At 32.7% G+C, this 27,826-nt stretch overlaps 1 protein-coding gene across 1 annotated transcript in view; it reads right to left on the bottom strand.

Annotated features, from left to right (window-relative positions):
• GRID2 (glutamate ionotropic receptor delta type subunit 2) overlaps window positions 1-27,826 on the bottom strand; it is a 1,955,631-nt gene that overhangs the window by 370,016 nt on the left and 1,557,789 nt on the right. Inside the window, exon 10 of the mRNA XM_007495736.3 lies at window positions 11,274-11,471. Within this exon, the coding sequence (XP_007495798.1) occupies window positions 11,274-11,471 (198 nt within the window). The remainder of the gene's footprint in view (window positions 1-11,273; window positions 11,472-27,826) is intronic.

Below are 27,826 nucleotides of genomic sequence, written 5' to 3'. Positions count from 1 at the left end.
TATATTCAGGAAAATGACTGAAAGATATATCTATATAGGCATTCTTGCTATATGCTACACATATATAGATAGTATATCATCTGTCTCTCAGTCTATCAACCAGTCTATCATCTCTTGATCTAGATTATGAGTTCCTTGAATGCAAGCATACTGTCTTCTTATATGTAACTGAGAATGGTAGGCACAAAAGTGGCTTTCAATAAATTCTTATGAAGTGAATGAATAGGAAAAATTTACATGTTAGGTTATTTACATGACATCTATCTGAACCAGCTTAGGGGACTTGAAACATGTATACAGAACTATCAAAGAGGGAAAGGTAATATCTAACAGGAGGAAGTCTATAAATCTTAGCTAGGGCAGGAAAATGGAGTTAGGAAGTGGTGATTGGCTTCCATAGTTTTGTATAATTGACCACCTAGAAATCACTATTATATTGAATGAATTGAAGCAATCTTCAACAGAACTGCTCACAAAATATAATTCGAGATCTCTCTGGAGCAGAAAACACAGGTAATTGCCATAAGAATTGAGTAGATTTTTTTACTAGTAAAAATGAATCTAATTTTCATTTCAGATGGCTATTCAAGAAAATTTCTGGAGATGGAGATGGTGTGGGGGGAGGTGGAGACTGAGCTCCCTGTAAAATGAAAGCAAACAGTTCTACGTTTGCTGTTTGACAAGCAGTTTCTATACAGTCTCAAGTGGAGCATAAAAGAGAGAAGAGAACAGGCAGGCAAGAGAAAAATATGCATATGGGCAAAGGTCCAGGTAAGAAATGCCTCTAAGAAAGAATAATGATCATTTATCTTGAGACAGTGGATCATATTTAAACTATCTTGTTTTAGGAAACCATGAATTTACTTTTAATTGGTCTGGATAACTTTATAATAACATGTTACAAGGAAAAGCAATAGCACATGAAATTTTTTATTATCTGGAAAAATTAAAACCTCATTTGATTTATAAACAAGTAATGCTTAAGGATAACTTGAATCATAGTTATCCTTTCTCAACTTCTTTAATGATTAAAAATATAATATACTTGAATAAACTAGTCCTTTAGAGTTTCTCTCTATGAGGATGAATATAAAATATAGGAATGAAGAAAGCTTAATTTTCTTTTCAATATTAAATTTAACATTCTTATTTTTTCATTGTGGGTTTGCACAACCTACTCCCTACTGCAAAGGATTCAGGAAAAAATACAGCTCTCATTCTAGCAGCTAACAACCTAAGGCACTGTGAATTTATTCTCTGCAATTTCACTAGTAGTACATTTCTCCAGAGCCATAATTTCCAGAGTTATTTTGACCATTATTTTATGGTGTAACTATACTAAATAGAAATGACAAATCAATAGGAAAATAACCACTTGTACTTATAATCAAAACTTCAACTACATCTTGATACCTTTTTCAGATTCAAGTCACTTTGATTTTTAATGCCTCTCTCTTCTCACTAAATTATAACTGGAAAATTGATAGTAAAAGGACTAGATAGTAAATGAATAGGTGCTCCTGAATTTTAGCATTATATTTCTTTGGCTTAAAGGTGGTGGGATTTTCTTACCATAGTAAGTAGATGGTAATCTATGTTAACTGGGCAATGACTAATGTGGTATTGGATTAACTATATAACTGCTTTCATTTTTTCTGCTCTCCCTCCTCCATTAGTTCTCTTGAAATCTAAAATTGATTCTTGAACAAATTCAAATTATGAACTATCCTCTATGCTGCCTCCACACATGCAGATTTTTTATTATCTACATTTATTTTTTACTTATTTTATAAAATATTTTTCCATGTTTTCATGATACATTTTTTCCTTCCACTCTTCTTTTCCCCCTCCCGGAGTCAAGAAGCAATTTCACTGGTTTATACAAATGTTATCACTTGATACCTATTTCCATATTATGCATTTTTGTAATAGAGTGATGATCTTTTGAAACCCAAACCCCAAATCATATACTCATATAAACACATGATAATAACTCATATATATTTTTTTCCTGCATTTCTACACTCACAGTTCTTTCTCTTGATGTCGATAGCATTCTTTCTCATAAATCCCTCCGAACTGTCCTGGATAATTGCACTGATACTAGTAGCAAAGTCCATTACATTTGATCATTCCACCATGTTTCATTTTCTTTGTACAATGTTCTCTTGGTTCTTCTCATTTCACTTTGCATTAGTTCTTCCAGTTGATATAGAAATCCTCCAGTAAGTACATCATTCCTTATAGCACAATAGTTTTCCATCACCACCATATACCACAATTTGTTTAGCCATTCCCCAATCGAACATCCCCTATTTTATAATTTTGCTACTACAAAGAATGTGCTTATGAATATTTTTGTACAACTTTCTTGTATTTTCTCTTGTTACAAACCAAGTAGTGGTTTTGCTGGATCAAAGGGCATACAGTCTTTTAAAGCCCTTTGGGCATAATTCCAAATTGCTTTGCAGACTGTTTGGATCAATTCACAACTCCATCAGCAACATACTTGTTATTTATTAGTACTATTAGTAAATAATGATCTAGGTTTATTATCTGATTGTTCATTATTGTTCTGACAATTAAATTTCAACTGCAAATGTAGAAAATATACTATTACCACAGTTCACAGTCATTTAAGTCTACATAACTGATTTTCTTTTGCACCACACTTTACCGTTCTATTTCATCAATTCTGCTATTTAAATCTCAACAATGTTTATTGATCTCCCACTATTTCTAGTGTGGAAAGGAAACAAGACTGACAGTTTGTGGGGGAAGGGCCCAACTGGGAGTGGCAGTTGGATCTTGGGACTAGCACTTGCTTCCTGCCAGGTGGGTCTTGTTTCCCAGTGTTGGAGGAGAGAGGAGCTCATTCAGCCCAGTCTGGAGTGGCATGCTCTTCTTGGTTCAGCCCAAAGACACAGGCTTCTAAAGGTTAGAATTGTTCTTGTTTGCTTTCTGTGTACTGCTGAGATTCTAAATTAGAACAACGAGAGCAGACAGGAGTGGGACAAACTCTCCGCCAGCCTCTGGGGCCTGGCCTCAGGTCTGAAGCTGAGAAAAACTCCAATCCCAACTAGTTATTAAACTTTATGTTATTTGAATTTGCAGTCAGATAAGTGGACTATCATTTCTGGTCATAGAGGGAGCTGAACTTCAGCTCAATCATTCCAGGACAAAGAGTCCTTATCGGACCCCTGCAGCTTCCTCTCATCAGGGGGCATCTCCCTCCCTTGCCTCACCAAGCAATATACCCTCTCTCCCTTCAACTCCTCCTTACCCATACAAACCTCCTCTTATCTCCCTTTTTCCCAATCCCATTCCCTTTCCCAATAAATATTACACTAGAAACAGAATTGTTTTGTTAGAGAGAAAAATCAGACCTGTGATTTCACTGGTCAAGGAAATACAAGCCGAGGAAATTCCCTCTATCGATGCATATATCAGCATATCCTTTGCAACTTATACTTTTAGAAATTTGTCTGCAACACTGAGAGATTATGCAATTTGCCCAGTCACACAGCCAAGTGTGCATTAGAAGTGGAAACTGAACTCAGGTATTCTTGACTTTGGGGTCAGTTCTCTAACCACTGCATCATTCTCACGTTGTTTTGTATTAGTGATTCTAAAACATAATTCTTGATAAATTCCTTATAATCTAGTTGGAAAAGATTTGATAGGAAAATATACAAGATAAACCTTTTTTTGTAATCCTTAACTTTTATCTTAGAATCAATGCTGGTTCCAAAGCAGGAGGGCAGCAAGGGCTAGGTAATGGGGACTAAGTGAATTGCCCAAGGAAACACAGTTAGGAAGTGTCTGAGATCAGATTTAAACCCAGAACCTCCAGTGTCTAGGCCTGGCTCTCAATCTATTGGACCACCTATAAACCCCCACAAGATTAACGTATTAAAAAGCATTACATGGTAAAGACCAAGTGAATGGTACAAACAAAAACTGTGATAGAAATTCTGAGGAAAGGAGGGCTAAGACTAGATGATATGACCAAAAAGGGGGATAATTTTTCTGAATCTTAACTACAATGGCAGAATTTCAATAAAGGGAAAGAGAATTTGTAATGATATTCAGAAATAGATTATTTAAGATTATAGGGCAAGGCATAAACATGACTAACTTTAAAACCAGAGAGAAACCAAAAGAAGACTCATCTAAGAGAAAAGTGGATGATAATGTTGGAGTGGTTATCATAGAGGGCTTTTAATATTAGGAAAAAGAGGTTAGATTTTAATCTCTAAGTTAATATTGGCCACTGAAAATATTTGCTAGGAGGTGATAGCCATGAAATCTCTTATGAAGATTGCTCTATGAGTATTGATAAGAAGGATACATTGATAAAGGGGGAGAAATTAGAGTCTGAGAAAACAATGAAAAGACTAAAGAATGAATCTAACCATTGGCTGATTAACTTTTTAAGCCTTGATTGTCACAATGTGAATGAAGAAAGGGGTAACTAGAAATATAATAAAGAATTAATAGACTGATTATTGACTCATGATGACTGAAAGGGAGGGATGAATAAGATTTATGTTGAAGAAGATTGAGGTTATTATGGCATTCTTAGAAGCAAGTCCAGAGATTTTTTTGGTGGGAAAAGAAATTTGGTATTGCATACAGTGAACTCGAAGGAATGCTGTAACTTCAGTATGAGGTAAATGTGTCCCATTCCTAGACAATTATAGGGGGCATCTTTTTTTTTTTTAAAAAAAGGCTGAAAGAATGGAGATGTAAATGTAAGAATAATTTGCTAAGAAGTAATAAAGTCACATGATTAGGTCAAATTACCAAAGGAAAGAATGAAGGAAGAGATATATGACTAGGACTTTATACTGGGCAATACTAACTTTTAAGGACAAAGGGGGGACATTAGATTCAGTGAAGGTGGAAAAGCAATTAAAGGAAAATAAGGGGAAGGTTAGTGTCAAAGAAGTAGAGTTTCAAAAAAACTATGGAAGAAAAATAAGAATAATCCTACCTTGAATAGATCTTATAGTTGCAGGTTTAGAATGAATATTAAAGAATGAACTGAGAGAGTAAATGAGATCGAATTACAATACATTTTCATGAAGATTGGTTCTAAAACAATGGAAAGAAAAAATGGTAACTAGAGACATTATCAGTGTCAGAATATTATTTTTAGAGATCCTGAGCATATTAAAAGTAGGGAGAAAGAGATTAGTGGAGATAATAAATGGATAAAAAGGAGATTGGAAATAATGTATCAAGGTAAAGAAAGAAGTAGAAGGAAGAAGTGCATAGGTGAAAGAGTTAAGTTTGGAAAAGAGAAGGGGCAAGATTTTTTCCTGAAATAAGATTATTTAAGGACTAGAATGTTAAATGACTAGTGCAACCCACCTTCTTTTATAGATGAGAAAAATAAGACTTAGATTAAACCATGTGTCCCTGTTCACACAAATAGTAAATGGCAAAACAGGATTTGAGTTTAAATACTCTGGTAGCCCTCTTTCCACTATACAATGAAGGACAAAATAAAGATAAATGATAGCACAAAAAATATTTTGTGGTATCTAGAATGACATTCAGAGATGCAGAAATGTTTTAAGCTGGAGAGGAAGGATAATGAAGAATATCTAACCTCTTTATTTTTACTATGGAGAGCAGAGAAAGGCAAACAGAATTAGGGGTTCCATTAAAAAGGTTTGGAACATGTTCTACAGGCAATTTGGAAAGAGGTCAAGAGATGAATAAAGGATTGTCTAACAGCACGACTTCTCAGTAAAGCTAGCAAAATCGTGTAGTGGACCCAGTCAATGAGATTTTAGGACTTTCTTCTGCAACATTAGACATGATTTGGAATGGTTATAATCCAGAGTTGGAGACTGATATAAAAGAACAGAGTAGAAAGAAAAAAAACAGAGTAGAGGACATTAACTTACTTTTTCTTTTGCTACCATTTAGATTCATAGGGTCTGTCCAGGAAAAATTTTTCAATCATGATTTCATTTGGGATTTCCTTGGCAAATATGCTGGATTTGTCATTTACTTCTCCAACTCATTTTATGGAGGAGAAACTGAGGCAAACAAGGTAAGTGTCTAAGTATCAGATTTGAACTCAATAGGATGAGTCTTCTTGATTCTAGACCCAGTACTATACTCATCACATCACCTAGTTGAGAAATTTTAACACAATCAGCAATTTCAGTGATTAGAATAGCAAAACAATTGATTTTCATGTTTTGTTGATTAGATGTTGAAATTGTTAACTATGAACTTTGTAAGTCCTCCCTAACTATAAAGAAAGTCTTTACATGAAACTCTGAACTTTTACTTCTTTATTTTTTAACTCTTATTTTCTGTCTTACTAACAACTCTAAGATAGAAAAGGGCTAGACAAATGAGGTCAAATGACTTGCCCAGGGTTACACAATTAGGATGTGTTAGAGATTTAAACATAAGGTCCTCCTGATTCTAGGTCTGACAATCTATCTACTGTGTTACTTAGCTTCCCCCAAATATCTTCACTTCTGTACAACATTCATTTTTTTATTTCTTATTAATTCTCTGATATGTCTAAATATAGCCCTACATATATACCCTATATACTTGGGCTACTAAATATATTTTCCCAGTGAAAACAGGGTTGAAAGATTTTGAAATATGAATGTGAACAAATGAGTTCAAAAGTAGGAATGCCCTACACAGAGGAGTATGGGCTAGGGATTTGTTTGAAAGAGAGGAGCTGACAACAAATTTAAAACTGCTACTATGGATTTATCATAATCATGAGTAGTTGGAACTTTATCTTGATTGATAATTCAGATGATGAATGACCTACTTGAAAAAGAATTTGTTGTTTATCTGTCCATATGTAACTCATGATGCTCCTGGGACCTGGTGAATTTATCCACCTTCTACTTCCCAATTCCTTTATGTTACTGGCAAATTGGCCATATGGTATAGTAGTGGATAATGGATGTTGACTCAGAAAGAGTTGGATTCAATTCTGCTTTAGACACTTACCTGCTATGTCACTTGGGGCAAGTCATTTGACCAATTTTGGTCTCAGTTTCTTCAACTGTAAGATGGATATTATGGATTTTATAACCTTTAAGTTTTCAAAATCAGGCTCTAAAACTCTGATCCTGTTTAGAAGTTTCATATTTTGTTAAATATTTTGTGAGAGTAGGTATCAAGTGATTCAGATTATTCAGACTCCAATTAAAAGTATTAACAAGAAGCTATGCCATGATATCTTTATTAGGTGAAAACATAAATCAATGAACAAATCAGTCAGAAATGGGAGCCAAACCTAGATCTGTTAATCAAGACATTCCAAGTAGAGGTGACAGGAAGTCTGCTCATATTGGTTGAAAGACTCAGTCACAGGAAGTTAGTTGCAATGGATGATTTGAGCTTGTAGCAGATTCATAAAGGAAACTTCCAGTTAAACCATTGAGAACAAATTATTTTAGGGGGAGTGTACCTTAATCAAAGCTTTAATCTCCTCTCCCCATCCCACTCTGACTGGAGTAGGACCTTGTGAACTTCAGATGATAAGTGGTTCTGAACTTTTTCATTACCATCCTAGCAGTATTCCTAGAATAGCAATAATTAGCAGAAATGTTTACATTGAGATACAAGGTCAGACTGGATGAAACAAGGAAAGTATACTCCAAGTACACTCTTAAAGGATCTTAGTCTAAAAACTATATCATACCTAAGGGAAACATCTTGAAGACTTCAGTAAAATGACTTCCAGGAATTGTTTCACTTCTTTGTTACAACCCTAAATTTGAATCTACTTTCTTTAAAAAATGTTAATTTTATTTGTCCCCAATTACATGTAAAAACAGTTTCCAACATTTTAAAAAGAATTTGGAGTCTCGAATTATCTACTCCCCACCCCCCCACAGATGGTAAGCAGTTTCATATAGATTTTATATGTGCGATCATATTTTCTCATATTAATCCCTTCATGAAAGGAAGCTTAAACAAAAAAAAAATTAAGAAGGAAACTGAAAAAAAAATTACTTTGGTTTGGATTCAGACTCTTATCAGTTCCTTCTGTGGAAGCAGATGGCATTGAATTTACTTTCTTATTAACTATTTACTGGTGGTAGAATGTGACACTTTTTGGGTAGGGATATGTTTTGTGCCAATTGTTCTTTCCTTATAACCTCAGTAAATACCAGTTTTTGATACTTAATTACAGCTGTCTGGATAATTGATATAAAGAGATAATCAATGGTAGAAGAACAATAGTGAATATCTCATGGGCTATGGAATTGGCTCGTAATCCTTCAGATTTAACCCTAGAATCCTAAAGGGAGATGCAGTGTTTTGCAGACTGAGCCTTTCAACTTTGTTTCCTCACCTGAAAAATCAGGAATTGAGACTACATGAACTTTAAAAACTCTCCCAACTCTTTACAATCTATGACTATACAGAATTAGACTAATGCTGTCATTGTTAATTCTCTTTGCTTCTCTCTTTCTTTTTGTATTTCTTTCTTTTTCTCTGTCTGTCTTTACATTTCTTTCTCTCATAAATCTCAAGTCCTTCTTTTCCCCTGGGCTTTGTATATAGCATTAGTGATGGGAATTTAGGTAATTACCTACTACATATTTATTTTTAATAACCAATAATTAGGAAAGTTTCCCTAACTGAATACCATATCTATCTCTCTGCAAATTCTAATCAGAAAAAAATTTATTCCTCCTTCCATGTGAAAAATTCTCAAATATCATCACTCATGCTTTTCATTCTATTATGGGTTCTGCCCTTAAATTGAACATATGTTACCCTTATATGAAATTGCTTTTTGGTACTTTCATTTCTGTTTTCCTTCTTTAAAAGAAAAAAGAAAAGAAAATGAACTTTCACTCACTTTAACTCTATCTTCCAAAATATCTCTGTAACTAAACAGAGTGAGTTGCACATTTATCTATTTCACATTGGAATACCTTTTGGTCAGACCTAGGTCTTCATGAATTTTAAGAGCACATTAACTGAAAGAAATTGTAATGCTGCCTAAAGCCAGTGTGGAATTTAAGGAATCAGAATATCTTTTTCCATTTTTGTGCTCTGAACTATTGGTGTCTTTGGACAAGCCAGTCCTCTCTTTATTATATATATCCCCCTCAACCCCCATCAACTGGTTGGGAATAAAAGTGTAGGCACTGAGGGATTGATTGACAGTGTTCATGAATAACTCTTTTGAGACGAAAGAGGATGTCAGAGAGCCTCTTAGAGATATAACAGCAGAGACTTAAACTTATTTCTGAGAGTTTTCTTGATTTCTTGTTTTATTCAAGTACTAATCTTTAAAGGATTAGATGTATAAAGTTGTACTGAAGTGATATGTGCTTTATGTATTATGAGAAGTATGTATCATCTTGGGGAAGTAGCCCAAGTATCTGCACCTCAATATCTATAAAACTAAAATTAAGGGGTTGCACAGGTCCTTATAAAGTCCTTCCTAGTTTTGAATCCTATAATTCCTATAGACAGGGAAAGCATTTATTAAGCACCTGGGCTAGGCACTGTGTAGTAAAATAGCCTTACTCTTATTATGTAAGACAAATGCCAATTGAACTGGTAGTTAATTAACATTTTTTGTAAAGCTGAGTTGAATGTTCAAGAGTAAACTTTAATAACTTGCCCAAAGTTGGAGTTGGCCAACAGTAAACCCTTGTCTCTGTCAAATGATCCTTTTACTATACTGCCTAATATTTAAATCATTCAATGTACTTTAAATTATTTTGATATTATAATTAATCTTCCTTTATTTTTCAACAATTAATGTTCAGACCCCAGAACTCATATAGAGGTGGATTGGTAGAAAGGAAGAAAGCACAGGAAATGTACTAAATAGAGTAGATAGCATAGTTTGAGGAGAGAAAAATAGGATATACTTGAGATAAAGTCTTTTTTCTCTTACCACTAAGACCATCCATTCATATAAAGAACTTTATCAATAGATATTTATTGCTTGCAAAATCATTTATAGTAGTATTTTTGGATGGTAAAAAAATGGAGATGAATATCAGTTTAAATCACCTGAATAAGTCACAGTATATGAATATGATGGAGTAATAATGTACTACAAAAAGGGAAGAAATAAATGCTTTCAAAGAGTATATTAACTGATATAGAGAGTAAAACTAGAAGAACAATTTATATAAGAACATCAATATAATTTAAAAAGACAAATTGAAGACTGTTATAAACTGATGAAGGAAATGAACAGAAGCAGTGGAATAATTTATGCAATAATAAGAATTCTGTAATGACAAACACCTTTAATAACTTTAAGAAAAATAATCAATGTGATGACTACTTATGATTCCAAAGGACCAAGGATAAAGCATATGACACACTTCTTTAGAGAGAGGATTAGGGGATAAGATTTTATATATATGTACACAAATATGCATATAGACAATGAGTGAATTTTGTTTTGGTTTACTATATTTGTTAACAAATTTATTTTTCTTTACTTTCCTTCTTCTGATGGCATAAAAGGTTGGGAGAGAGAGGTAGAGAATTTCAATTTCAAATGTATTCCCAGTGGTAACCATCAAAACATTGTTCACACACACACACACATAACCAATTTTGGGAATAAGAAGCAGGAAAAAACTCAAATATAATTGAAATGCAGAATTACCAAATTAAACATGAATTGTTAATATTTTCTTTTTTCCAAAGTAACTAACAATGTGTAAAACTATAAAAAAAATTGAATATAAAAATCATTTTAACTTTTCCCTTTTTATTTTAAGATTTCCTTCACTTTTCACTGCTCAACTGACCTCTGATAAAGGTGCTATCAAGACTACAATGGACAGAATGTGGACAAAAGTACTAAGAAGCTGAATAATCTTCAAACATGGATCATTAGTTAATAATGATCAAGGTTTGTAGGTATATTTATCAAGCTTTTGTTTTAGAAAATGATTCAGCTTGTGACCTGTAATCTCATTATCTCCCCCATATGGAAGATATTTCAGCTCATTTCAATTCAGTTCAATTAGGCAAACATTTATTCACTGAGTTACATTTAGGGAGAAAGGTGTCTTTATGCTAGCATGCTGTTTAAGAATAACTGACCAGTGCAACTACAAATTGAACTTCAGTTCACTTTCATCATCATCCATGTTTTGGTCAATGTGTTTAGTAAAATGTGTAGAGTAAAACCATAGGTGACCAGAACTATCTCTGTCATATAAGATCAGCATCAAATAATAGTTACTACATTTTTATGGATACTTCAGATACATAAATCTTACCTTAAACACTAATTCTCCAACTAGTCCATTCCAAGTACCATCTTCTTGGGGACTCCCATACTTATGATCTGGTGCAACATAAATTTCATAGTTAAAGCCCAGGTAATTAGATAAGGCATCCAGAACATCAATGGAGAAGCCTTGGTATTTCTTTGGTTTACCCAAGACATTTTCTGACACCATCACAAATGGTTCTTCCTAAATGGAAAAGAAAAAAGAACATTAAGAACAAAATTCTGTGATCTTGATGAAAATGTAGTACTTCATTGTCACAGATCCAAATGCAACATGATGATTATCTTTTTAATAATTCTTAGTAACTGAAACCAAGATGATGATTAATGAATTATTAATGCCATTAGATTGCTAAGGTGTTTTTAATCAATTGATTTCATAGATGTAATCATTATTGAAATTTTTAATCTAGATTTTATCATAGCACATATTTGACATAAATATTAGTTAAAGTTCAAAGGTTCAAAGGTCAGTTTTTCTATCATCAAAGCACCTACACAAACTTGAAATTGTTAATTCTCATGATATTTCTTGTGAGGATATATAAATAAACATGTATACAAATATATATATGTACTATATATACATATATAAATGTGAAAGATCTTTTTCAAAATACATTTAACTTCAACAGGCAAGAAAATTATCCAAGAAAGAAGTCTATTTTAGGAAAAATACATAATAACAACATTAGTGGAAATTATTTGCTGATAACTTATCTTCTGTATTTTAAAAATATTATTGCAGGATCTATTCATTTAAGATTGAAGGTTAAATAACAATTAAGTTTTTCAGTAGTGAAAGGTATGAAATGATTCCTAAGTTTAAGAAATGTCTTAAACCTTTGCTAATATTCTGACTATCTAAATGATACTAAATCATCTAAATGAAAAGTGAAAAACTCAATCATCTGTTAATTTCTAAGCATGATACCAAATGCATTGTTGTTTTTATATTTCACATTGTCTAGGTAAGCTCTCTGATAAACTGATAAAAGTTTTCACTCTTCATCAAGCAGGACAAACAGGATCTAGGGAATCTGGGAAATATTGTTTGGATTATGTAGGATGAGCAGTAACAACATCTCTTTTTCTCAATTCATTTGTTTACTTATTTATTAGGAATTTATTTATTTTGGGAAAATTTTAGAATATTCATTTTAGTATTAAATTCTCTCTCTTTTCTAAATGCTCTCACTCATCAAGTAGACAAGAAATACAATACATATTATATATATGTATGTATATATATGAGGTCATATAAAACACATTTCCACATTATCCATATAGCAAAAAAAAAGGCAAGAAAAGTAAAAAAAAAAGCTTCATTCTGTACTCAGAATTCTTCATTCCTCTTTCTGGAGGCACTGATGAAATAAAACCTATTTCGTCAGTCACTGTTTTGATCAGAGTAGCTTAATCTTTCTACAACTGATTACCAGTACAACTTTATACATCTTCTCTCATTCTGCATACTTCACTTTGTATCAGTTCATATACCTCTTCACAGTTTTTTTTTTTCTGAAACTATCCCCTGCATCATTCTTTATGGATCAATAATATTCCACCATAGCTGTCTATCATATTCATCCATTCACCAGTGTTGGGCATCCTCTCAATTTACAAAAAGAGCTCCTATAAATACTTTTATGTAAATGGGTCTTTTCCCCCCTTTTTCTTTGATCTCTTTGGGAGTATGGATACAACAGTGGTATTGTTAGTTCAAAGGGTATGCATAATTTCATAGTCTTTTGGCCTTAGTTCCATATTGCTCTCCAAAATGTTTGGACCATTTCACAACTCCACCAAAGGTTCATTGGTATTCCTATTTTCCCAAATCTTCTCCAATTTGTCATTTTCTTTTTTCAGTTGTGTTAGGCATTTTCACATGAGTATTGATAGCTTTGATTTATTTTTTTCTGAAGCTTGTTTTTTCATGTTTTTTTTAACCATTATTGACTGGGGAATGGCTCTTAATTTTTTTTTATAATTTTGGCTCAATTTTCTATATATCTGAGGAATAAGACCTGATAGTAAGTATGTTATCTTAATAAACAGAACATGCAGATGCTTGTGATTTATAATTTTTGGTACCTCTCTCTTTTTGTATTGCAAGTAACAGTAACACGAAGTGACACAACCTTTCTACTCATTCCTCTATGTCTAGGCTATCTTTTCTCTCCAATATGTATTTTATACTTCTCTCTAGTAACTAGGAAATGCCAAAAGTAGCCCCACTCCATTGGTTTCCATTTCTAAGACTATGATCCATGGTATTCTCTTTATCTGGAAGAAAAACATGGGCTTTTCAACAATTCAAAAATTGTATTGACATGAATTAATTTAGGGTAAGCATTCTTAATATGACACCTGTGAACTTATTATTTATTTTATTTATTTTGGTAAGTATATTTAAATATGATTGTTTTCTTTGTATCTTTTTATATGTTTCATTTTATTCATCTAAAATCTTTATTTTGAGATGAGGTTCATAGACTTCACTAAACTGCCAAAGGGGTACGTGACACACAAAAAAAATTATAACTCCTTTTTTAGGTTTTCTCAATTAATAAATTATATTTTCTCTAGTCCAGAGCCAAAGAATTCTAACAATGGGAAATTCCTTTTAAAGTATTTTATTTAATCATGGGATTGAATATTTTGACTTAAAAAGAACCTGAGACCCACAATCCAAACTGCTCATTTTATAGATGAGCCAGCTAAAGGTCTTGAAGTTATGAGGCTTGCCTAGGACCATGGAGGTGGTAACTGGTAAAGATAGAACTGAAAACTAGGTTCCTTGACAGTAAATCCAAGACCCTTATCATGGCAGCAAATCTAACTGATGTAGAAATTCTTTCTCTGTAATTTATTCAGGCTAAATTGAATTTCCTAAAAGAAGTAAAATTATATTTCCAGATGTTTTAATAAAGGAATGACATCCCACTCTGTTTTCATGTGAAACGTATAATTTTAGTTTTAGGCATTTCTTTTTAGAATAATTCCTAAGATATCCCTCAAATGCTAATTTCTTTTAGAATTTTCATCTTCATTTAAAAGATAAAATTCTTATTTCAAATTCCTAGGAAGTGAGAATTCTTTTACAGTCATTTTCCATAATCTAATCCCAATTTTTTAGTCAGAAATGATCTATTTTGGTTTATTTTTCATGGAAAATCATTATAGCATAAGACCAATGGGTTATTAAATTATAATCCCTTTGAATGTTATTTTGACTTAGGGATTTTCAAAATAGAATTTTATTGATTTATCCTCCTTGTAATTGTTCTTTCTAAATTTTATTTTTAATAATATTTGAGGTTTTATAATCATAAAACATATTTTATAAACATATATCTATATGCTTAATCTTTATCTTTATAAAACAGAGACTAAGAGAAAAGGAATATTAATCAAATGAACAATCTTCTGTGACTAAAGTATTTTACATGGACATTAATAATAATGGCAAACATATAATAATAATAGGAATTAATAGGAAAAAAAGAATAATAATAGGAATTTATAGTTCACAAATTACTTTGCACACATTATTTCATTTGGTAATTAAAACAATATTAAAAGTAACTGGAGGCATTGTAACACAATGAAAGGTACTAGATTTGGAATCAAAGGTTATGAGTTTGAATCCTGCTAATAAAATCCTGTTGTGTAACATTGGTGATAATTGTGTGCCCTAGGGACTCTTAGATAGAACACTGGGCTCAGAATCAGGAAGAATTTAGTTCAAATCCAACTTTTGTCACTTACTAAACCCAGACAAGTTGCTTAACTTCTGTCTGCCTCTCTTTCTTCATTTGTAAAATGGGAATAAAAACAGCACTTACCTCCCAGAGTTGGTATAATGATGAAATGAAATAAAGCACATAGCATAGTGACTAGCAAATAGTAAGTATACAAAAATTATGTTTGCTATTATTATTTATTCCTTAATCTATCAAGTTTTTCTTTCATCTGTAAAAGATGAGTAAGATGAAAATGAGAAAAGTAAGATGACCAAGAAAAGTAAGATGAAATGATTCTTCGAGATTTATTTCTCTGACTGTAAAGAATCATGTATAGCATTATACCTATTTTCAGATAAAGTCTGAAATTGAGAGATATTAAATGATTTGCCCTTTACTTCAGTGTTAGCATGAGTACTGGCTCAAATTCCTTCAGATTCTGTACCCAGAATTCTTTCCACTTGAAAAAAAAACTGCTCCTTGACAAAGAAAGAGACAGTTTGAGGGTTGTTTCTAAAGCATTTTTGAATAACTAAGAAACCTAATAAATAGAATAATGAGCATGGAGTCAGGAAGATCTGAGTTTAAATTCAGTCACAGACATTTGCTAGTTGGGTGACCTTAGGTGAGTCACTTCCATTCTTTTTTATCTCTATTCCTCAATTCTAAAATTAGAATAATAATAGCTCCTATCTCCCTAGAGTACTGTGAAAATTAAATACTTTAAAAGTATTTATAAAGCACTTGGCACAGTGGCTAGCAAATCATAGGTACTGAATAAATGCTTGTTTCCTTTCTTCCTAAAAGGCAGGTGGCAGAGTCAATGGAGCAGTGGGCTTGGACAGCAAAACAATGATCCAGAACAATTCTGAGGGACTTAGGAGAAAGAATGCTATCTACATTCAGAGGAAGAACTGTGGGAGCAAAAACCCAGAAGAAAAACAACTGCTTGATCACATGAGTTGATGGGGATATGATTGGGGATGTAGGCTCTAAATGATCACCCTAGTGCAAATTTTAATAATATGGAAATAGGTCTTGATCAATGACACATGTAAAACCTAGTGGAATTTAGCATTGGCTATGGGAGGGTGGGGAAAGAACATGAATCATGTAACCATGGAAAAATAATTAAAATTAATTAATTAAATAAAATTTCCCAAATTAAAAAAAAAGAAGAAGTGGACTTGGGGTCTAAAAGACCTGAATTCAAATTTTTCATCAGGACTTTTAGTATCTCTATGATCCTGGGCAAATTTCTTCGTTCAGCATAAGTTTCTTCAACTGTAAAACATACAATAATTTCCTACCTTACAAGGCTATTATGAAAACCAAATAAAATAATATGTGTAAAGTGCTTTGTAAACCTTAAACTATTGCATAATTACTAGCTATTATTAATTAATGCTTCTAATTTTCAACCAGTAGAATAACAGAATTTACATAAACTAACCTTTTAAAACTGTTTTCCACTCATTACATCCAAACACACCATTAATGGAATGAGACTAAGTTGTTGAAAATCTGTCTATTAAATGAAAACAAACTGCATATTTTTATTTGCTTAAAATTTGAATAATAAAATCTCTAAGCCTGAACCTAAATTCTAGCTGTAAATGATGTTTCTTCAAGGTGTCTACTGCTATCACTTTAAAAATATCATACCAAAGAAGCTACAACCTGTCTGGGAAAAAAAGTGTTTTAGGAGTTAATCATGTTCATATTAGTAAAGATTTATTCATGTCACTTGTTATTAACTGCTCATAATTTTGAATCTGTATTCAGCCACTTAAAAACACATACACAACCCTGCTACTAATTGTCTCAGTGATTTCTAACAGTGCTAGAAGCTTGAAGCTTTGTAGTTAATTCCTATTTTTTAAACTATGTCATTCTGTCATAATGTTGCCTCCACCAATAAAACAAAACAAAACAAAACAGAACAAAAACCCAATAAAACCAAACAACTTTTCATCATAATGTATCATCAGAACTTAGAGTTTTGATATTCTCTTCTTTGTTTACTGTTAAATATCATCATTCTTTAAAATTCTGTTCACATGCTCAAGAGGAATTTATGAGAGGAACTGCAGTATTTGATCCCCTACTCATCCAAATGTTGTTACCAGGTGATACAAAGGCTATCTTGATAAACTAAATGGAGCTGTCTTTTGCTTTGTGTCTAGAAATAATAAAAAAAAATATTCTACTGTGATATATGGAAAGCAAATGATTAACATCCTTCTTTGAGAATAGCATCATTTTTCATCTAAAACTATAAAATATCAAAGAGACTTAGGATAAATAAGGTAATAGGATTGGGAAGATTGTTCATAGTAAGGAGAAAACATGAAAAAGAAAAAGTAGCAAGTATAATGGAGAATATGTTTGATTTGGGATCATAAATAAATGAGATAAATTCTGTGGCTTCAGTTCCTTCACTCTAAAAAGAGAAGGCTGGACTATTTAGCTTCTTATGTCTCTTGCAGTTCTAAGAGCCTGTAAGAACCCAATCAGCTGAAATGAAAGGGAATGAGGAAATGAAAGAGAACCAGGAAATTGGTTTAAAAGTAAGGGAAATATGAAAGGGAGTGAAAAAAGAGAATGATCACAATGACAGTAGCTACAGACATTTTTGAAAGGGTTTGTCCAGGAAGATATCTTGTGAAACTAATATTTAAAAAACATTATAATGAACTTATAGTTGAAGCTTTTTCTAATTTATTATTGCTTGTCACATAACTACACATAATAAGTGTTGGATGACGTGTTTGTAAACATTGTCATCATGACTTCCTTAAAACCAAAATATATTTCATATGTTTCTATTTTGTTAACACTTACAAGTAAAAAAAAAAACAACTTTTAAATGAAAAACATTTTTGGAGTTGGTAAGATTAGCTCAAAGGAAATAAGATTTGGTAAGATGTCTAAATTCTGATGGTCATATCAAACTTGACATTTGAACCATAAATGGAATTAGTAAACAGAGTAAAAGAGAAAAAGTAGAGTGGTAACAGAAGCAAGAAGAAATATAGGGGAACCAACAAGACCACCCCCATTTCCTGCCCCAAAACATTTTTATTTTTGAACAAGTGAAATAAAGTGAAAAAAAATGAAATGGAGGAATATAAAAAGAGCACTGAAATTTTCTTTTCTTTCGTTTTCCCAAGCAGATGATTGGGCATCTTTTTCAGAGGCCCAAGAGGTCCTGTAAGTCACACAGAGAATAAATATAATATTAAATAACCATTTTTGGTTCTACTTTCTTAATGAGAACATTGGGCAATTGTGTGTTCTTATTATTCAACATATTGCAAAGAATGAGACCTAGAGACTTTCATAAATTTATGTCTATATTCAATATGAGATACCAAAAATATGACGAGAAATAGCAGATTGTAACTTGAAGGGAAAGATGGGTATATCAAAGAACCCGGAAGCCCATTAGAGAAGAACATGAGAAAGGATGACTTTAGGATAGTTTCTCCCTAAAATCTGGAATAGACAAAAAAATTGTTACCTGTTAGAAATAAAACTGGTGTTTTAAGTGAGAAAGATGGTATAGTTGAGTGCTACACATCTCCTGGATGTTCACTAAATGACAATTAGTATTAGTGGTAAAAACCATCTATAAAGATTAAGGGAGGCCATCATACAAACATTTAAAACTAGAAAATCATTGGTACAAAAATACCTCAAAAATATTTTTCCAGGGAGACTTTGTAGGAATTTGATTATTTTTCTTCCATGTATGCATAATATTCTTTAGAATAGATATTAGTAATAAGTATTATACTACATAATAGTAGGGAGAAATTGGAGTGTGGGTTAAAGTAAGAAAAACATTTATATTTTAATCACAAATTATAAAAACAATAGAAAATTTTATTAAATTTTATTGCAATAAGAACACATAACAAATTAATGGCAATCAGCTAAAGCAATCCTAAAAAGGGAAATTTTACATCTCTAAATGCATTCATTAACAAATAGAGAAAGACCAATCAAAGAATTGGGCATGCAATTAAGAAAACAAAAAGATCAAGAAAATTGAAAAAATCACCCCTCCTAATGACACCAAAGTAGAAATACTTAATCTCAGGGATAAAAATTGAAAGCAAAACCAAAATAAAACATTGAATGGATTAAAAAAAAACACCTACTTTTTAAGGTTCATATCCCAAATTTAAAAAAAATACATAATTCCCAGCAGGAAAAAAAAGAAATCACTAGAAAATATATTGCCCAGTTCTATGCCAAGAAAACTGATAAATGAGTCAGTTCTCATAAAAAAATAAGATCCCTAAAGAAATGGAAGAAGAAATTTATTTAAAATAATTATTAAATTCTTTTAAAGAAAATTTTTAAATAATTCAGTACCAAGAAAATAGAGGAAGGCATAAATGAGTTTTCTCCCTCCTTCCCCCAATCCCTCCCATTTATTCTTATTCACTTTCTTTCTTTCTTTTCTTTTCTTTTCATTACTTTTGCTTTTCTTTATTTCAAAGTCTTTACATGTTTTTTGGTATTACCTATGCTTCTTCATAGTCTTATATAATATTCCATTACTTTAATGTCACATAATTGGTTCATTTCTTCAGTGTTTCACATTTCTTTCCATTTTTCCTTTTTATAATTACATATACTACTGCTATGAAAATATTTGAACATATAGCTATTTTTATTGTTGTTATTTTGGACAACAGAATGAATTAATTCTTCTATCAATTCCAGTTGTCATGCTACTGAAACACTAGTACACTTTATCCTATTTAAAACATTATTCTGAGTTTTAAAAATGCAACAAAGCCTTACTTACTTCTTATTTTCAAGTCCTAAATATATCAAGTCCACTAGAAAAATAGAAAAAAATATGTTGATGAAAAAATCTCAATGTAGTATGTTAGCAACATGAATTGATAAGCACAATGAGTTCTATAACTCAAAAAGATTTTTTTTCTGAGACAAAACAAAATAGTTCTTTCCACAATCTAAAAAGAGAAATACAGCTCTACCTAGGACTCTTCTTGGAAAGATTTTGAATAGGTCTTGATTTAGAATTAAAGCTTTAAGCTTTAAACCATAGGATTTGGAGGTACTATGGACTTTAGAGCTTATCTGGTCCAACTCCCTTATTTGACAGAAGAATAAATTGATACCCAGTGGGATTAAGTAAGTTGTTCAAGGTAGCACAGAGAGTACTGTACATACTAAAACTAGAATTCAAAACCCAGTTCCTATGACTCAAATTCTATGCTCTCTCTACTATATCATTTTCAGGGACTAAAAAATCTGGTCTTCCTTTCCTCTCATGTATTTTCTACCTCTGCCAAAGTATGAATGGTCAGGCACAAAAGCAAAGCACAATACAACAGAGGCTCACTCTTATTGCTTGTTGGTCCGAATGATCTAAGGTCTTTAAGAATAAGGTGACAGGTTTTCTATTTCTAGAGAGATGATTGCTTTCTGACTGATGTACCTTTTCTATTTTGATTTTATTACAAGGCACAGTGGGATATTCACAGGAAAAGACCTCCTACATAGAAGGCTGAACAGAAATAGAGAAGAAAAGAGAGAAAGTTGAGAGTTGGAAACAGATCTAGTGGGATTAATCAGATGTGAGGGAAGCTTCAATTTTGAAGCTGCAGATGCAGTCTTCTGTGCTTCAGAGGGCAGTGAGAGCATCTAATTACAGCAGTAATTAAAATTCATAAAACATCTCAAATTGACTTGTGATTCCTCTTTATATTTTCTGAACCCAAGGGGAGAGAGCATACCAAATTCACTAAATGAAACACCATTGAAATAAGAAATGCTGCTAACATATAAACATACTGTCATAATTTATAGCATAATAAAATATTATGCTTAGTATAAAGTCAATTCATGAAACATAACCACAGTTTGATTGTACATTAAACTATGCATTCAGATGGAACAGAGCCTTAGCAATGACAAGAGGTAAGTTCTTGGCCAGGATACTTTATAACTTATATGTACCAACAAATATTATGGATGTTCCCAAATGGAAAATTCACACATTTCATCTATTAAGCCATCTTGATTTTTGAGGCTACTGCCCAGGAAAGAAGTCATAAAACAAAAGCAGGCTTTCAGATAAGCTTTTTGGATATTGTTTACCGTTTCCCCCTGACTTTCTACAAAGTTAAAATTGTTTCTTTCAAATGTGAAATGTTAGTTCTTTAATCTGCATAAAATTTCAAAGAATATATAATCCCTAACATTTCATTTATTAAAGTGCCAAAGTGACCAAAGTTCTAGGGATTACACTTAATGGAGCAATTTACCAGCTGATTTTTAAGTGGACAATTGTGTATATTATATAAGGATCAAGGGACAAAATTTAATTAAAATATTTAATTTTCTCATTACAGAAATTTTCTTACTATCAATGATTAGAAAAAAATTTGGATCACAGTCAGTGAAGAGGGAAAAGAAAGATAAAAGGGAAAACATAAAATAATGATTTAATTCAAAACTATAGTCAGGAGATTAAAAGGAAGTCTGTACCACTCTTTATCACTTTAGAGAATGAGGAATTCCTGAGAACAGTTTAAATATCAAGTCATATGGAAACAGATCCAATTCAAAGTTTTTTGAATGTTTTGTTCTGGGTTGCATAAATTACAAAGCAGTTGGCAGTGGGAGAGATTATATTGTAAAAATTAAAGCCCTTTCTATTGTGGCTGAATATTAAAGACCTTTGGAGTACATTTTGAAGGGACAGCTCTACTTTATTTTGCTTTTTGTAGCCTATTTTTTTATTCCTTCTACTTCTCGACTATGCGTCAAGGTTTTCTGCTTGACTGGCTCCAGCCTCCCAAGAGGGGGTTGAATTCCAATAGTACATTAGTGTTCCAGAACCTGACAGATGAGCTAGCTGCTTCCATAGTGGAAATGGAGAGGTTGCAGAGGTACGTTTTCACTTTCAAAGTACATTAGAGCATCATTTCGTGCAACAGAGGAGCAATTTGACAAATGGTACACTCCCCATTCAAAGGTGCTAATGTGCCTCCAAAAATGTCCAACTTTGACTGAGGGAATAATTTTCTCATCCATCTGAGGACCTGGAAGCCCTTTGGTGGGTATGTTTGGGGAGTGACTAAAGTGGTATAAAGTCGTTTCTAAATACAACTTCATATCATGTTTAATTATGAGATTTTAAATTGGATTCAAGTTTAAATTCTATTTGAAAGGATTTGTATAATAAAAATAATAATTTTTGTGATTTTCTCCCATATTAATGCCCTGTTAATGAAGCCATGAACTGGTTCATTTATTCTGGAAAATTATTTGGACCAATGTCCCCAAATTCTAAGCTGTTCATCTTTTGACTCAGAAATACCACTACTTAGCCTATATCTTAAAGAAATCAAAGAAGGAGGGAAATGATGTGTAAGTATGACTATAATTAAAAGGTTAATTATTTTGTCCATTGTGCCTTGCCAAGATGGCCTTGGGTCACTCCAATCATCTGCTACCTTTGCTACTGCACGTATACTATGGACAAAAGGTTGGGAAAATCACACAATCATTTTGATTGGGTTTGCTACAACCTAAATTGAGTGCTCACTGCTGATAGGCTAATATCCCTAATATTACTCACTATTCCATTCTCCACAGCAGAGTTTTCAAACCTTTTCATCCTTCTGTAAACCTCCTCAGGCTTTCCCTCCCCTCTCAATTGAAGAAGGTAGGATTTTAGGTAGCACTTGAAGAAAGACAGGGAAGATAAGAATTAGATATGAGTAGGAAGAGCATTCAAGACTAAGGGAACAACCAGAGAAAACACCAAGAGCAGAGATGAAATGTTGCTTGGAAAGCAAAAGAGACCAATATCACTATATAATACCTGCTATAAGGTAGGCAGTTAATAAATACCTATCGCCTAACTCACTGACTCATAGATGAAGTATGGCAAAAAAAAAAAGTCCACCTGGCTGAAATCTGGGGTATTTAATGTGTAAGGAACTTGGAAAAGTAAGTTGGCACAATGTGATAAAATACTTTAAATGCTAGACAGAGTTTGTCATTGATACTTGAGGTAATAGGAAGCCACTAAAGTCTACAAGGTCAGACATGTATTTTAGGCAAGTACTATTAACACGTAAATGAACAATAGATTGGAAAAGTACTAGTCAAGGAGATTAAATAGTAGTTCATTACAATAGTCTACAAGATGAGCGCCTAACTGAACTACCACAATGACTGTATGAATAAAGAGAGTAGGATAAATGCAAGAAATGTGGTGCAAAGAGAATCAATAAAGATTGAATGTGTAGGGTATCAATCAGTCATGGATTATTCTGAGGTTGCAAAAATTGATTAGAAGGATGATGGTATCCTTGAAGTAACAATGGAAATTAGGAAGTAGGTTATGGGTATATTATTTTTAAGGTTAATTAATTTACCAGTTAATTAATCAACAGCTATTTTACTAAATACTATGTGCCAAACATTGTGGTATGCACTGGGAATACAAAGAAAGGTCCTGATCTCACATAAACACATAATAATAATATATATATATGTATGTATATATGTTTAAACTATATATTTATTTGACTATATATTATTAAATATATTATCTACACATAATATATATTTTTATGTAAATTATATATTCATGTCTATATGTAATATACATACATACATACATACATACTGGCTATACACACAGTTAAGATACAGAGGAGATGAAAAGTAACCTTAAAAAGGCACTAACATCTGAGGCAATCAGAAGAGGTCTCCTGCAGAAAATACTGTCTGAACTGAATCTTGAAGGGAACTAGAGATTCTAAGGAAGGAAAGTGAGAAGGCTAATCAATCCAGGCAATGGAAATATCCAGTCAAAAGACCTATAGAGATGTGAGGAACTGAAAATAGGCTAGCATGACTAGAGAAAGAATGTATGGCTAGGGATGAAGTATAAAATCAGCAAAGGTAAAAAAATGCCTAAAAAACAGTTATTTAAAAGAATAAGTCAACTCAGAGAAGCAATGGAGTACTATGAATTCAGAAAAAAAGACCTGGGTTTAAATCTTACTATTCACACATGTTAACCATGTGACCCTGGGTTAGCAATGAAACCCTTCAGTGGTCCAGGCACTCTGAGCATTCAAGTTTCAGAACTAATGTTAATTTGCTTTGGTAGAGAAAGAGTTTCCTCAAAGGGATTCCTTATACCAGTGAATTCAGATGTCAAGTCCAAAAAAAAAAACAACCCTCCCTCTTTAAGCTCCCTTAGCATTGAAAAATCTATTTAAATATTAAATATTATCTTTAAAAATATTATGTAGTCAGCATGACAAAGTAACCTGAATTAAGAAAAAATAGTTGAGAATCTACTAGCAGCAATGCAATGATCCAGAAAAATTCTGAGGGACTCATGAGAAAGAACACTATCCACATCCAGAGAAAGAACTATGGGAGCAGAAATACAGAAGAAAAACAAGTGCTTTGATCACATGGGTCGATGGGGATATAGACTGTAATTGATCACCATAGTGCAAATATCAATAATATAGAAATAGGTCTTGATCAATTACCCATGTAAAACCTAGTGGAATTGTGCATCAGCTATGGGAGGGGGTTAGGGAGAGGAGAAGACCATGAATCTTGTAACCATAGAAAAAAATTTCTAAATTATTAATTAAACGAAAATTTTCAAAAGGAAAAAATATTTGAGAATGACTATCTTCAATTCTTAGTGGTCTTATTAAATACAGTTTCTTTTCTCAAAATGTTTCTCTCAGATCTCCATTATATTATATACTCCTTTTTAGAGTGTCAGTGTTTTTCTATCATATAAAATATGGTAGCTTCTCAATGAAACACTATAGGAGCTATGAAATGTTTTAAGTTCATTTTATCTAGAAATTATTCTCTCTGAATAAATAATAAATATAAGTAATTAAATACATTTATCATTATAATTTTTTTCAGAAAAATTTCTATGCTTAAAAATCCCCCTAATGTTAAATCCAAATCACTGATAGAATAATTAAAAAAAAAAACTCTGGAAAGAATTGACTACATAAGAAATAAGGTAATGTATAAGCTCAAGGATATTGAAACTTATATTTTAATACCAAAAAAAATATTATAAATCTAAAGATAAAATGCATTTCAGTTTGCCAATTTTGGATTGGAACAGTCCATAAAGTTATGAAAGTCTATAAGCATTTGTTCTTTTACTTTCTCTGAATTTACAAAGAATCCTATCAATCTTCCTAAACTGCTACAGACTAATGGTCTACAGAGATAATGGTAAATCCATTAAAAAGGAGCTCTTGAAAAGAATCCTGAAATATTTCTGCTATGTTTAAGTCAAAGTTAAGTTTTAACTTGAAGAAAAGAAACAATTTTATGCATACGTGTGTATATAACACCCATAAAACTAAATGAGGAAAACTGAGGAAAGTTACATGGTTCTCCCAGCATCAAACAACTAGTAAGTACATGAGGCAGGATTCAAACTCAGGATTTCCTGAATCCAAGTATGATATTCTATTGTCTAGCTTTTTTTTCCTTTCTCCTCACTGTTGGAATCTCTCTCATTCCTTCTCTAGTAACTGCCTGTTTGTCAAGTCTCCAATGGTTTGTATTTTTCTAATCCAATCTTCACTCCCAATAGAATTCAAAAGGGCTCAAAATGTGGACAATCTCAGGCTTAGACTTTAGAAGGACTCAGACTGAATTTGGGTTCAAGAAAAATTCAGGGACTTTAGGTGTACTTAAGGCATCGGGATTAGTAGTAATGTAATATGGCTGCATTTATAGAGTAAACATTTTTAATAAGAAATTTGGAAATCTAACCATCATTTATAACATTGTCTTTGTGGGAAATTACTTGTAAATCAATATTTAAGTCAACATTCCTCCTCAAACTGAAATCCACAGCTTATTTTTCTCCTGTGTCTATTGCAATTAGGCCAGTTTTCAAGTTTTTTCGGTTGGGTAATATCCAAGAAAACAAAGATAAATTCATTTCCCTGTGTTTGAATTGCCTTTTTTTTCAGTAGAAAGAAACAAGCATGTGTATTTTTCAGGTATTTCCATTTCATTATTTATTTTCCCCAATTATGTTATATTGGTTTAAGGAAATAATTTATAGAATTAGTTCATATATAAAGAAAACAAAACTTGAAGACAAAGGATTGCACATTAAAAAAAGAAAACTATCTGCAATTCTCAAAGTTCATTTAAAGATTCCTGTGCTCAAGGACCTATTTTTTGCAACTTTTGGACACTAAGAAGAGAAACAGGAAGTGGAGAGAAATGAGCAATCTATGCATACAATAGTCATTGAATATTTTTATAAAGCAAAAATGCTTCAAGTCTTTTAATAAGCATAAAAATAATTATTAGGACATGTAGTTAACTAGCTTTATGATTCTCTGGTGCAAAGGACCAAAATTCATTCATGATAAGGTATTCACTCATGTGACTATTAAGATTGTAGTATCTAGACATTAGACACCAGTTTTCATCCCAGCTGACCAATGTTAATTGGCTAATCAATATTCAGGAAATAATCATGGGTTAACTGACACTGGGAAGACCAACTAGTAATTGATATCAAGAAGATGATGGTTAATTGGTTAATTGATGGTTAGGTAAATGGTTAATTGATATTAGGAAAAATAAAACAATAGGGGTTGGTAATTATACACTGCACAATCTATCAGGGAACATTAGAAATCTGAGGGGAAAAGAATCCTTACTTTATGTATTCAACTGATTGGAGAGGTACAGAACCTCAGAGGAAATATGTGCTGCTTATAGAGCCAAACCTATGATAAATATTGGGTCATTTTCATTTGTAGGAAAACACTGCAGACATTTTCCACTTAGGAATCTTTTATTAGCTTCCTTAGCTTTAGAGATCCACTAGAAAACACCTTTTTATTTCCTAATCTTGGATGAATGAGTATCCTGGAGTGGGAAATCTATTCAAGTCATTTGAGGTCTCACTAACTGGTGTCCCATAGTTGGTGAGTGCAGCAAGCCAAGTCTGGTGAAGCAATAGCATAGAAGTCAAGAAATCTATTGAAGCAGAGTCAATATAGGGGCATAGAGGCAGCAAATGTTCAGACTTCTAAAAACCCTTCCTTACCAATTACAAACTAAATGATCCTAGGGGACTAAAAATCAAACCTAACAACAAGACAGAGCAAAGGAACCCTCCTGCTGGACTCAACTTAAAAGGCACGCCCCCCCCTCCCCCAAGCCAGAATTTTAGAACACTCTGGTTTAAAGGGAAGGATGAAGGAAGGTCCTGGAATTCATCCCACACCTAGAACTCTAAGAATCCAGCAGTAGCTGGAACCTCTGGGCATGCAAAGGCACTGGTCTGGAGGGAGTACCTTGTGGGCAAAGCTGTGCCAGGCTTAGAGCATCCAATAGAGGCAGTGAGGAAGCAGATAGAGGAGAAACGCAGAGTGCAGAGTGGGAGGCATAGTTGCAGGAACAGAAACACTCCATATTGGGCACACACACTCCCTCTCTCCCCAGGTTGTGTCCTTTGGCCTTAGGGCACATCCAGCAACCCAGCTGGACTTAATTCCATTAAAGCCTCCAGAGAGCAGGGAAGTTCAAACTCCAATACCCCTCCCCCAAAGACTGCTGGACTTAATTCCATCAGAAACTCCAGTGGGTAGACAAGCTAAACCTCCAACACCCCTCCCCCACAGACCGCACTGAGAAATTTACAGACAAAATTCCATGGGTGAAGGTGTAAAGAAAAGCCCCAAACCACACACATATA

The sequence above is a fragment of the Monodelphis domestica genome, chromosome 6 (genome assembly GCF_027887165.1).
Source record: "Monodelphis domestica isolate mMonDom1 chromosome 6, mMonDom1.pri, whole genome shotgun sequence".
NCBI classification, from domain to species: Eukaryota; Metazoa; Chordata; class Mammalia; order Didelphimorphia; family Didelphidae; genus Monodelphis; species Monodelphis domestica.
The sequence above is the reverse complement of the archived record's forward strand: the minus strand, read 5'-3'. Positions and strand labels throughout refer to the sequence as shown.